Source organism: Anabrus simplex, chromosome 2 (genome assembly GCF_040414725.1).
Source record: "Anabrus simplex isolate iqAnaSimp1 chromosome 2, ASM4041472v1, whole genome shotgun sequence".
NCBI lineage: Eukaryota > Metazoa > Arthropoda > Insecta > Orthoptera > Tettigoniidae > Anabrus > Anabrus simplex.
This window is the reverse complement of record NC_090266.1, coordinates 807,672,033-807,685,964: the sequence shown is the minus strand read 5'-3', so window position 1 is coordinate 807,685,964 and position 13,932 is coordinate 807,672,033. Positions and strand designations below refer to the sequence as shown.

The window sequence follows — 13,932 nt, the reverse complement described above, 5'->3', positions numbered from 1 at the left end:
AATGGTAAAACATGAAGGAGAAGTGTTGGTGAAGAAAATACACGAGATAATTAAAAAGGTATGGGAAACAGGTACAATGCCGGAGGACTGGACACTAGCAAATATATGTCCTATACATAAGAAGGGGTCACGCATGCAATGCAAGAATTATCGAGGTATATCCTTACTGAGTATAGTATACAAAATCCTCTGTACAGCCATAACAAAGAGAGTTAGTAGTAGAGCAGAAAGAATTATAGGGAAGTACCAAGCTGGTTTCAGACCTAGAAGATCGACGATGGACCATATTTTCACCATGAGAATGACTCTGGAAAAGACATATGAATACAACATTCAACTAGGGCATCTTTTTATAGATTTTAAACAAGCCTATGACAAAGTTAAGAGATCGACATTGTGGGAAACAATGAAGGAGTTTAAATTCCCACAGAAGTTAATAAAATTGACTAAGATGACCCTGGAGAACAGCAGAAGTCAGGTAAAAGTGCAGGGAAGTCTGTCAAGATCTTTCAGAACCAAAGAAGGCCTAAGGCAGGGAGACCCCTTATCACCAGTGTTGTTTAATCTAGTGTTGGAGAAAGCTGTAAGATCAGTAACTACTAATCCGGGTGGTAATATTTACAATAGACTGATCCAAATTTTGGCTTATGCAGATGATGTGGTGATATCTGCTAGAAGTAACGAGGCACTTACAACTGCCTTGAGGGAGCTGAAAGATGTGGCTGGGTCCTTGGGCTTGGAGATAAATGAGGCTAAATCTAAATATATGGTAACGGAGAGAAATGGAAGGAACACTGAAAAACTCCAAGTGGATGGTTACACCTTTGAAGCAGTAGATAGCTTCACATATCTTGGCTCAGTAATAACATCAGAAAATAAAGTTGAGACAGATAATGTAAATCGAATTAAGGCTGCCAAGAGATCCTACAGGGCACTGTATCCCCTTCTGAGAAGTAAAAACTTAAGCAGGAAATTAAAACTGACTCTCTACAAAACAATAATTAAACCAGTGCTTATGTATGGGAGTGAGGCATGGGTATTGACTGAGGCCACAGAGAGGAGATTAAATGTGTGGGAAAGGAAAGTACTGAGGAAGATATTTGGACTGGTGAAGGAGGGAGATTTATGGAAAATCAGAACAAATGAAGAAATAAGATTATTGTAATAAGGAGCTGGACTTGGTGACATCAATCAAAATGAGACGAATTGGATGGCTGGGGCATGTACAACGGATGGAGGAGGGAAGACTTCCAAAGAAAGCACTGACAGGATACCCTGGGGGCAGGAGAAGGAGAGGTCAGCCCCGGATGAGATGGCTGGAGGATGTGGAGACTGATCTGAGTGAGGACTGTTGGAGTCAGGAGGTGGCGTAGGCGTGCTGAAGACCGGGACGACTGGAGAGCTATGGTCAAGGAGGCCAAGGTCCTTAAAAGGACCGTAGAGCCATGGAGTAAGTAAGTAAGTAAGTAAGTAAGTAAGTAAGTAAGTAAGTAAATGATCTTAGAAATCATGAACACAGGCCTACGTTAGCAACATTCAAACAGTAGAATGACACTGTTATTAAACGTGTACCCTGCACATACTCTGCTGGTTAGGGCCTGAATGTAATCTATGATGTCATTCGGCATGTTTTCCACACAGGAACATGTTGACATACTCTTCCATGTTGACATGCTCTTCATTTATGGGGAAGCAAGACAAAACACGTGCCAGGCACTACATCTGTACCAGGAACGGTATCCCTATATACGACAACCAGCTGCTACGGCATTCTGCCGTGTTGAAAGATGCCTAAGGACAACAGGCGGTATTTCCAAGCAGCTACCAGTCCACGATAGGCCAGTTACATTGGGTGAAACAGAAGAGGCCGTTCTGGAGGCAGCTCGTAATAATCCACAGATCAGTACAAGGGCGATTGCATAACAGGTGAACACCAACCAGCCAGCCGTCCGTCTGGTGAATATTGCATGAATATAAATTTCACCCATACCATCTTCAGCTACACCAAGAGATCCATGGGTGGGATTTCGAAGCTCAAATGGAGTTTTGTGGGTGGCTATTAGGCAGGCTGGACAATGATGCAGCATTCGTATTGCATATCTTGTTCTCGGACGAATCGCGCTTCCACAATAATGGGAATGTCAATCGCCACAACATGCACTATTGTAGTCCGGACAACCCTTACTGGGTGCGACAGGCGGCCCATCAAGTATGACAAGGAGTGAATGTGTGGTGTGGAATCTTGGGAATCTTGATTGTACTTATTTCTTTGAGGGCCAATGAACGGGCCCACGCTACCTACACTTTCTGCATCAGGAACTCCCACTGCTGCTGGAGGATGTGCCCTTGCACAATCGTTTGACAATGTAGTTGCAACAGGATGGAGCTCCGCCACATTTGACTTTACAAGTTTGTAACCATCTGAACGAGGAACTGCCAGAGAAATGGATAGGATGAGGAGGCCCTGTTTCTTGGACTGCCAAATCACTACATTTAATGCCGTTAGACTTCTTCTTGTGGGGGCATTTGAAGAACGTCGTTTACACTCAAGCTCCAGAAAATCCCAGACCAACTCCGGCAGCTCATCACAGACGCCTGCCGAACAATTACATCTGGAATGCTTCAGCACGCAAGACAATCTATTGGACACCGGCCCCGAATGTTCATAAACCCAAACTGTCATTACATCGAGCATTTTCTGCGATAAAACATTGTCGGGGCTGTTGTGTTCCTATTATTTCTGGTTCGTACGTGTTTGGCCTGCTAACTAATCAGCCCTTCTTAGGACCACAAACACATTCATCCACACACAATTGGCATGAAAGTGGGTATTGAACTTACGTGTGGTACGTATTAAACAAATATTTTAAAAAATGGAATCTTCGCCCCAGACTCGAACCTCCAACCACACACGTAAGCCCTCTCTGCCATGCCGTTACCACCTATGCTACAGTTCCGTATGGCACACTGAGCAGCTTATAGCATGTAATAGGTTTAATGCGGTCACAATATCAATTTAGTGTTTCGCCGGCGTGTCGGTTTCATTTGACCTAGAAGGCACACGCATGCCTTCTGGTGTTTAATATGAGTATAATACTATGGCGTCCTATCATGGTGATGCAGTAAATACCAAGACATCCGGTTGTATTGTCTGAGCATACCGTCAGGGCAGATGTTTTCAGGATGGCATTAATATTGTGGGTTACACAAAACTACATTGGAACGGGCAGCTGAATCACATAGTATATCGAGTGCACAGGATACACTACAGTAAGGTTCTTCCTAGAAATGATTCTCTTGCACAATGATACCATGAAAATGGACATTAGCATAAATCCAACAAACCTTTAGGTCCAGCCTGTGAACAAGCTCCTTGGCAAGATGTATGGCACGGTGCACACAATATCTTGTTATCATCATGATAACTTTCATAATAGTACAGGGCACACTTGTCACACAGCTGCCCATCATATCCAGGATCACATGCACACACTCCATTTCCTTTGCGAGTACCAGCACCCTAAGAAAAAATAATCTGTTAATTACAAGCATGTACAGAGGGGTCCAAGAAATGTATACATACTTCAATATGAAAGGAAGCATGTACTATATCATCATGACATTCATATTACTAGATTTACATAGATATTCAAGGTATGTTTGACTCCTGCAATCACTTTACATGCTCAAAATGTCCACCGTTAGCATATAACGCTTCTCATTTTGGCAAAGCACTGCACAAGCAACAGTGGCCAAAGTGTTCATATGAGTTGCTCTACAGGCCATCTCAATTTCTTCCCATGTGCAGGCACTGTAACAGATTTTGGTGGTACATCACATCATCAATATTCCCCACGCAAGTAGAAGTCATGATGTGTTAAGTGAGAGGAACGTAATGGGGATTAAACAGCACCTCCCTGTCCTACATAAAGCCCTGGTAGCACATCGTCAAGATAGGCTCTCACGTTGCAATAGTTATGTGGTGATGCATAATCATGCTGGAAGAAAGATTGGTCATCCACAGAAAGAACATGGATTTTTCGTTAAAATGGTACCTGCAGCATGTTGAGGTACACTAGGCCAGTGATCTACCATAAAAAAGGAATGGCCCAATTAAACTCCTGGATGACCCCTGGTAAATTGACTGCTTTGTTCATATGAATATGTGGATTTTCTGGAGCCCAGTAGACAATCTGGCAGCTGAGTATTACTTAATTTAAAATGAACTTCATCAATCATGTGGTGAGTATACTCCATTTCACTTTCTTCAGAATTCATTAATCATGTTCTTTACACGGATGGCGTAGTGACTCTTTAGAGACAACATGATATTACACTCTGCCATCATAATTCAATTCAGATTTTAGAATCTTACGTACATAACTGCTACAGAAATGTGTTGTATATATTTCTTTGGACCCCTCTCTTTATATCAAATCATAATTTTCAAGATTCCACTGCCTCTGAAATGACTAGTTTTTTCAAACTGCAAACAAATTTAAGCTATGAAATGAAGTTACAATCATTCTTCTAAACTAATTGGAGTTGTTATTGTTGTTAAATTTATAATAATGTAGTCCAAATTGTATTTGTGTTATAGCCATGGTTATAAAAGGCGCAATAAGTTTTATTCAAAATAATATTACTTTACATATGCTATTTCATGGTAATGTATATGTACCGTATTTCATCGCATAATTTTCACCAACACATAATTGACGCATCCTTTATTTTCAATTAAAAAATCAGATTTTAAAATTTCATCGCATAATTGTTGTATGGTCAAATTTTGCTCGTCAAGCTGCTGAAAAGGTAAATGGAACTGCAATGTAAATTGCATATAAATGCGCAATTTAAATATGTATATGGCTTATGGGCAGTTTAGCAACAGAGTCATGTTTGCGAGATGTTGCACATGTATAAATAAGTAAATAAATTAATAATACCAGTTTGCATACAAAGCATGCCTTATCGGCAGTTTGACAAGGTGGTCGCGAGACAGTGTACAATTTATTCACCAGTGAAGTATTACGAGTTCTGATTTGAGATATGTAAGGCTGTAAGTTTTCGCTTGTCGGCAATGGCACTGGGAAATACCAGCACTGCACACACTTGTTATCTACTACGGTACAGCTTTCAAAGCCTTGCAACCAGGGACGTACTGGTATCAGAATGAGCAGGCAAACTGCGACAAAATGTGTCACTGAGAATTTAATTTTTAAAAAAAATTTCTTATCAATAGTAAATATTGAAATTAATGCGTTCTTTCTTTATAACATTGTCATGTAACCAGCTGCCGACATCTGCTATAATACATAATCGAACATTCTGGTATTGGGAAATTAATGAGTAGGCACACCAATGCTCGCAACCCTTGTATTTCACTTCAAATGGGCCTCTCCATGTCCTGGGGATATGTAGGTTTATTCCATTTCGTCTCTATTAAGTACTCTCGTGGAAGTGTCGGCTGCTCTGGAATGTTACAAGTGATAAATATCATGTGTTGTGTTTGTGCGTGACGTGATTTCTCCAGATATGTGTGCGTGAGAATTTAAGTTTCATTTTGTAAGTCTGTATTTCACAACAAAGAATTTTTTGCAAGTGTAATATTTTAACTTAAATGCTCAAATCAATGACAATTAACATAAGTTCATTTTTATTTTCAGATTGGAGATATGTTGGCCAGACTATTGCGAATAAATTAAGAATTTAGATTTGGACTATTTATTTTGATGTATACACATGAGTATTACGTGCACCTTAAACTTGTATCAAATACAATTTAGTTATAAATTAATTTTCTGAATAATAAAAATACTGCTATTAAAAAATTTCATAATATTTGCACCCTACTACTTTTTCAAAAATTTTGTAATAAAAAGTGTGACAATTATGAGGTGAAATACGGCAGTTTAAGGTTTTGTTGATTTTTATTGTGTTTAAGTGATACAGCTGTATTTCTTGTGTAAAAAATTGCAAGTTCAACTAAATGTATACATACAATATACATTCCTAAGCAAATAACGCCTCTGGAATTTCTGAATACAGTAATTAAGTTGAAAAAGGAAACTGTACAAAGGAAGGTCAACTTGCCTACGCAAGGATGCAAAAAGATTCTGTTACAATGCAAAAATGTTGACATACCTTCTGCAATTAAAGGACTAATTACAATACAAATGGCAGATAGGGGAGATGTTAGCAATGAAAGGAATGGTAGAAAAGGGAAGACAAGGGGTGACTATATCTAAACCTCACCTTGGGTTTGCTCTGAACTTAACAAAATAGCGTGCAATCTTGGATTCTTTCAGTGCAAAAAGAGGGTGTAATCTATTGATATCTGTAAGAAAGAGACAGCAAGCAAAAGAAGCAGAGTGATCATCAATATCTCTGCTTTGGCAGTTTTTACACCTACTGTGCCAAATTCTCCCAGTATTACAACTTAGCAATTGGAGGTAAAGCGATCTGTTCTCCTTTTGAAGACCTGTCCTTCCATCAGCAAAGTCTTTGGTGCAAGGAGCTACTTTACTATATTTGCCTGTACTATCCATACTAAATCTACTCCTTCCAATTGCCTTTTCTCTACTTATGTAATTTTTGGTTACCCAGCATCATTCTTGACAGCAATTAATCTATATATGTAAAATAACTTGTCCTGACTGACTGACTGACTGACTGACTCATCATCGCCGAGCCAAAACTACTGGACATAAAGAAATGAAATTTTGGGGATACATTCATATTAAGATGTAGGTGCTCGCTAAGAGAGAATTTTTGGATATTCTGTCGCTAAGGGGGTGAAAAGGGGGGTGAAATTTTAAAATGAGTGTATATATATCTCTAAACTTTAAAAGTTTACGGATGTAAAAATTGGTATTTAGAATCTTCTTTAAAAATAAGGAAACATGTATTTTTTTGTTTTCAGAAAATCCCAATAGGAGGGGTGAAAAAGGGTGGAATAGTGGTTGAATGCCTTTAATCAGGATACCGGTACTTATATCTCAGAAACTGAAGATATTACAGACCTGAAAATTGGTATTTGGGATCTCCTTTAAAAATAAAGAAACAGGTATTTTTTCGTTTTTGGAAAATCCAAATAATGGGGGGTGAAAACGGGGGTGAATTTTTAAAATGAGTGTGTCTACATCTTAAAACTTTAAAAGTTTACAGATGTAACAATTGGTATTTAGAATCTCCTTTAAAAATAAAGGAACACGTATTTTTTTGTTTTCTGTAAATCCCATTAGGAGGGGTGTAAAAGGGTGATAACGGGTTGAATGCCTTTAATGAGGATACCTATATCTCAGAAACTGAAGATATTAAAGAACTGAAAATTTGTATATGGGATCTCCTTTAAAAATAAAGAAACATGTATTTATTGTTTTTGGAAAATCCAATTAATGGCGGTTAAACAGGAGTGACAAATTAGGGTGAATTTTTTGAAAGACTATATCTACAGTATATCTGAGAAACGTAAAATGTTACAGATGTAAAAAGTGGGTATCTGGAATCTCCTGTAAACGTAAAGAAACATAGGCGACTTGTTTTTGGAAACTCCACTTAAGGGGAACTAAAAAGGGGTGAAATTTTAAAATGAGAATTTCTACAGTATTATCTCAAAAAACTTAACATGTTACAGAAGTGAAAAATGATATTCTTTATCTCCATTAAAAATAAAGAAACATGTATTTTTAGTTTTCGGAAATACCATTTGGGTGGGGGTGACTGAAAATGGTGTTGATTTAATTAGGCTACTGATATCTCAAAAATGAAGATGTTACAGACATGAAATTTAATATTTGGAATCTGCCTTAAAAATACAGAAACACGTATTCTTGGAAAATCCAATGAAGGTTGGGGGGGGGGGGTTTGTAAGAATTGAAAAATTAATTGACTTAATTGTATGAGAATACATACATCTAATAAATCTAAAGTTGTTACAGATGTGAAAATTGGTATTTGAATCTCCTTTAAAACAAAGAAAAATGCGTTTTGGGGGGGGGGCAACCATCTTGGGGGACGGGAGTGAAAAGGAGTTGAATTCCTTTCATGAGGACACTTCAAAAACTGAAGAAGTTAGAGTCATGATAATTGGTATTTAGAAGATCCTTTTCTATTAAAGAAACAAGTATTTTTTGCCAGAAAATTCACTTAGGGGGGGGGGGGGGGGCGGGGAGTGTGAAAGGAAGTGGAAAAAAAGGTGAATTATTTAATGGGGATACTTATATCTCAAAACTGAAGGTAATAGACATGAACATTGGTGTTTGGAATCTCCTTTAAACATAAAGAAACATGCCTTCTTTTAATTTTTTTTGGGGGGGGTGGGTAAATAAACTTAACGGCGGTGGGGTGTAAAAGGAGGTGAGACCAATTGATTTTACTGTTCATAATGTGCTTATAAGGAGCCTCCGTTGCTCAGGTGGCAGCGCGCCGGCCTCTCACAGCTGGGTTCCGTGGTTCAAATCCCGGTCACTCCATGTGACATTCGTACTGGACAAAACGGAGGCGGGGCAAGTTTTTTTCAGGATACGCCAGTTTTCCCTATCATAATTCATTCCAGCAACACTGTCCACTATTTCATTTCATTTGTCATTCATCGATCATTGCCCCAGAGAAGTGCTACAGCAGCCGGCACAATTCCTATTGTCGCCGCTAGATGGGGCATTATTCATTCCATTCCCGACCCTGTCGAATGACTGGAAACAGGCTGTAGATTTTCGATGTACTTATTCTGATCATAAACCGATCATTTTTAATCTTTCCTGGGTTCGTTTTCAAGAGCCATCTTTTCCTTCAGAGAACGTTCTTGGATTACAGTAGATTCTCCTGGCATATAAATAAAAATTTAAACACATTTGAAATAAACGATAGGAATGAGATTGACCGTCAAATTGTTCACCTCTATAATAAGGTCAATAATGCATGAAAGTATGTCATTCGTATCACCAGAAATCCTGCACACTTGCCTACGTGCGACAATGGTGTTGGTCACATTGTCAACAATGACAATGACAGCAGATGTAATTTATAACCAAGTAGCGGTCTTGCATCTTGCTGTGGGGTCCAGAACATTTATAATAATAATAGTTCTGGACCGTCATCAAATGTGCGGACCGTGCTGGAAACGGGTCCTGGGCGGGTAATGACTAAGAACGCAGTCTGGCCGCGGGTTCAATACCGCCAAGGCACCCCAGACGACACCACGCCGGATCTCCTGAAGGATTTCATCCATATTAAAAATGCTTATAGGAAAAGATGGCAAAGATTTAGGGACCCAACTGACCGGGTGGAATACCTGGACATAGCCCGGGAAGTACGAAATCAATTGCTGGAAAGAAAGATTGAAAAATGGGATGAAACTTGCCGTAATCTATTAGAAAACGAGTCAGATCGCGAAATTTGGTGGATTATATATCTAAAACAATAAGCATTCAATTATAAATTTCAGTATAATACAGTAGCGAAGCACGGGTATCTTGCTAGTTAAGAATATTTTCATACCTCACTTCCTTCATCTCACAATAAATCTTCTGCCAAACTGGCCTGTTGTGACCTAAAGACACCGTTCCTACCTCCACTATCGTATGGTTCCTTCCACTGTGAATTCCTGTAAGTGGCACCACCCTGGCTTCACATCAAATGACACTAATCAATGGGCACACTGACAGTTTTATAAAACAATGTTACCGGACGAGTTGGCCGTGCGGTTAAGAGTGCACAGCTGTGAGCTTGCATCCGGGAGGTAGTAGGTTCGAACCCCACTGTCGGCAGCCCTGAAGATGGTTTTGAGAGGTTTCCCATTTTCATACCAGGCATACATTAATTGAGGAGCTAGATGCAATAACAGCGTAAGTCTACTTACGCTGTTATTGCATGAATACTGTTTTCGGATTTCCTGGCCCCTTCACTACAACCCAGTCCAGGTCTTAGTTCGCTAGGATGCCGCTAGAGGTCAGGAGCTCACTAAAACGGGTACCATGCGCTACGCTGTTATTGCATGAGGCATGCTTCACGAGTGGCACGTTAAGTTGTCGCCAGTTATCTGGCTGGAGAAGATGTCACTGAGTGGAAGAGAAGGTTTTGTGGTGTCACATTTAATAAAAGACTGGTTATCAGCATTTTGACCTATGTTTCTAAGAATGCCTTCTGCTAAAAGCAACAGATTCATGATACAGAAGTTTGTGTGACATTATTACCGTAATGGTGTTGTATCAGAGTCACAGTCCTACACTCCTATGTGCCATTTACCTTCTTAAAGAGGAATGATAGCTTTCTCAGTTTTAATGATTTGAGGCTACATGATGTAAGAAAGTGTGGTGTAAAAGCAGACAAAAGGGTTGATGTTATTTCACTAATGAAATACTTAAAAACTGAAAATGTTGAGTGGTATGTGAAAGTCATGTCTGTGTGCAATGATTCCGTAGAATCTGCTAATGCAGCATATGAAGATGAATCATCCCGATTTTGATCAATGATACATTTGAGTATTTCAAACAAGTAAGACACACAATGTCTAAATCCCAATTATATACTTTGCGATCTGTTTTTTGTTCCTTTTATTTTCTTTTAGGTTTAAATAATCATTTTGTAAATGAAAATAGGAATAAAAGTTGTTCAAAAAGGAATGTTTCTAATTTTATAACATTTCAACTATTTGTTGGGGGGGGGGGGGGCAATTACCGTAGCCTAATACCATGGTTGGAGAGAGCACTGTAACAAAATTCTCTTGTCACTTTACGAGAAAGAACGAAAAAGGTGAATATTAAATAAAGAATAAATTTAATGGTTTTACCTTTCTTAGTTGACAATTTTTTTGTTTTTTTAGGAATTTGTTCTTAATTTTAGTCAGTTTAGACATTTTGGAGAACTGAGGTGGGATAAACTGCCACTTTTGTTCCTCTATAGTGGGCTATCATGCTTTCCTAACTCCCTGATCAATACTGGTGTATGGCAAAATATAATATTCCTGCTCTTCATGCAATAACAGCGTATAAAATGAAATTTTAAATAACTCTGTCTTTCTTATTAGCTAACAGATCAATAAAATTCTTTGGGAAATACATTTTCTGGCTCTTTTAAATGTCCTTAAATGAAATTCAGGTTGATTCCTAATATTACTTTTAACTCAGAACATTTATAAACTTCAAGCTTCCGTTTCTCAAAATAACGTAAGTCTTCTTACGCTGTTATTGCATCCAACTCCTCAATTAAGGCCATGGTTGCTACCCTCCCACTCCTAGGCCTTTCCTATCCCATCGTCTCCATAAGACCTATCTGTGTCGGTGCGACATAAAACATATTACTGTAAAAATAATAACCAACAATGTTTTCCACTACCTCTAACACAAGAACTGCCTTGCCCACTAGATAGCACTCTTTATCTCTGTACACACAGATGAGTAACCATAAAAGCAAATGCAAACAACACATTTCCATGCACACAGTTCATTTGGTAAGTGTTTCACAGTCAAAAGTCAACAACAGATTTCCTATTTCTACTTCTTTCCCCAAAACTGAGGAGTTCTAAGATTGTGAACCACTTTACATCCAGTAAATACAAGTATGAAATTTAGGCAGCCCCAACATAGTCACCCCCTTTCCTCCTTTCCCTCTGTCTTTAATCTCCAGCTGGCCTGAGTGGCCCAGATGGTTAAGGCACTCGCTTTCTGAGCCCAAGTTGGTAGGTTCGAACCTGGCTTAGTCTGGTGGTATTTGAAAGTGCTCAAATATGTCAAATATGTCAGCCCTGGGTCGGTAGATTTACTGGCACACAAAGGAACTCCTACGGGACAAAATTCCACCAATTCGGCTTACCAAAAACCATTAAGGTAGTTGGTAGGACGTAAAAACATCATCATCATCATTATTATCATTATCATTATTATTATTATTATTATTATTATTATTATTATATCTCTCACCCTGCCACCTTTGAAATTTCACCCCCTTTTGCCTCACAAGCAACTTGTGTTCCTCCTTGAGAGATTAAGACGTATGAATGAAGTACTTATTATGTTATTATGAGGTGCAATTAATATATCTAATGTCCTTGCCAAGTTAAAGAACATTCTTCTTTCCTTAACAAGCTTGATTTATTTACAAAAAGAATGGAAGAAAAAATATTCACATCCCTTGGGATCAAATCTGAATCTAGAAATCTCTATCCAGATGTCCTACCATTATACCAGAGATGCTAATACTTGGAATACCAGACTTCCACCATACTGCAAGATGTTGTGCTACAAACATTAGGTGAGCTAACTGTGAATTCCTGTGAGTTTACAGGGTTCACATAACAGCTAATATTTAAGAGTGAAGGTGTTACACACCCATAGAGAAAAAGGCCTCCCCTGTGAACCATGTGACCTTGCGCGGTGGGGAGGCTTGCGTGTCCCAATGAAGCAGGTAGCCGAGCTGTAGGTGCAACCGTATCGTATGGGTACTTGTTTAGAGACCAGACTAACGAATAGTTCATCGAAATGGGGGTAGCAGCCTTTTGGAAGTTGCAAGGGCAGCAGTCTAGATGATTGACTGATATGATCTTGTAATATTACTTAACATGGCTTAGCTATGTTGATACTGCTACACGGCTGAAAGCAACGGGAAACTACAGCCGTAACTAACTCCCGAGGACATGCAGTTCTCTCTGTATGAATGATGTACTGATGATGGCTTCCTCCCGGGTAAAATATTCCGGAGGTAAAATAGTCCCCCATTTGGATCTCCGGGTGGGGACTTCACCAGAGGGGGCAATCATCAGGAAGATGGATACTGACATTCTGCGAGTCGGAGCGTGGAAAAAGGAGATGGATAGACTAAAGTTAGATGTAGTTGGTATAAATGAAAAACGTTGGCAGGAAGAGCAGGATTTTTGGTCAGGCGACTACAGAATCATCAACACAAAACCAAACAGAGAAAATGCAAAGAGTTGGTTTAATAATGAATAAGAAAATAGGGCAGCGGGTAAGCTATTATGACCAGCACAGTGAAAGGATTATTGTTGTCAAGATAGACACCAAGCCAATGCCCACCACAATAGTGCAGGTCTACATGCCTACTAGTTCAGCGGATGATGAAGAAATCGAAAGAATATACGAAGAGATAGAAGATATAATACAATATGTAAAAGGTGACAAGAATCTATTTGTGATGGGAGACTGGAATGCAGTGGTAGGCCAAGGAAGAGAAGGTAACATAGTAGGAGAATCGGACTGGGACGAGGGAATGAAAGAGTATGCCGGCTGGTTGAATTCTGCACCGATAATAATTTGGTCCTTGCTAACACTTGGTTCAAACAGCACAAACGACGGCTGTAAACATGGACGAGACCTGGAGACACTGGAAGGTATCCGATAGACTTCATTACTATTAGGCAGAGATTCAGAAACCAGGTGTTGGATTGCAAGACTTTCCCAGGAGCAGATGGGGACTCTGACCATAACCTGTTGGTCATGAAATACCATCTGAAATTGAATAAATTGAAGAAAAGGAGGAATGAAAGGAGATGGGACCTAGAAAAGTTGAAAGAAAAGAGTGTGAGGGATTGTTTCAAGGAACATGTAACACAAGGACTAAATGAAAAAGCTGAAGGAAACACAGTAGAGGAAGAGTGGAGAGTCATGAAGAATGAGATTAGTAAGGCTGCTGAAGAAAGGAAGAATGATCAAACAATGGATAACTCAAGAGATACTAGACCTGATTGACGAACGACGAAAGTACATTAATCCAAAAAATGAGGAGGGCTGAAAAGAATACAGGTGAATAAGGAATGAAATAGATAGAAAGTGCAGGACAGTTAAGGAAGAATGGCTGACAGAGAAGTGCAAGGATGTTGAAGATTGTATGGTCCTAGGAAAGATAGATGCTGCATACAGGAAAATCAAGGAGGCGTTTGGAGAAAGGGAAACTAGGTGTATGAATATCAAAAGCTCAGAT

General features: G+C 39.2%; 1 protein-coding gene across 2 annotated transcripts in view; it reads right to left on the bottom strand.

Moving 5' to 3' along the window:
• The window catches only part of Creld (Cysteine rich with EGF like domains), a 270,526-nt gene that overhangs the window by 124,370 nt on the left and 132,224 nt on the right, over positions 1-13,932 (bottom strand). For both annotated transcript variants that reach the window (XM_067139457.2, XM_067139458.2), the window contains one exon: positions 3,346-3,520. In XM_067139457.2, coding sequence (XP_066995558.1) covers positions 3,346-3,520 — 175 coding nt within the window. The remainder of the gene's footprint in view (positions 1-3,345; positions 3,521-13,932) is intronic.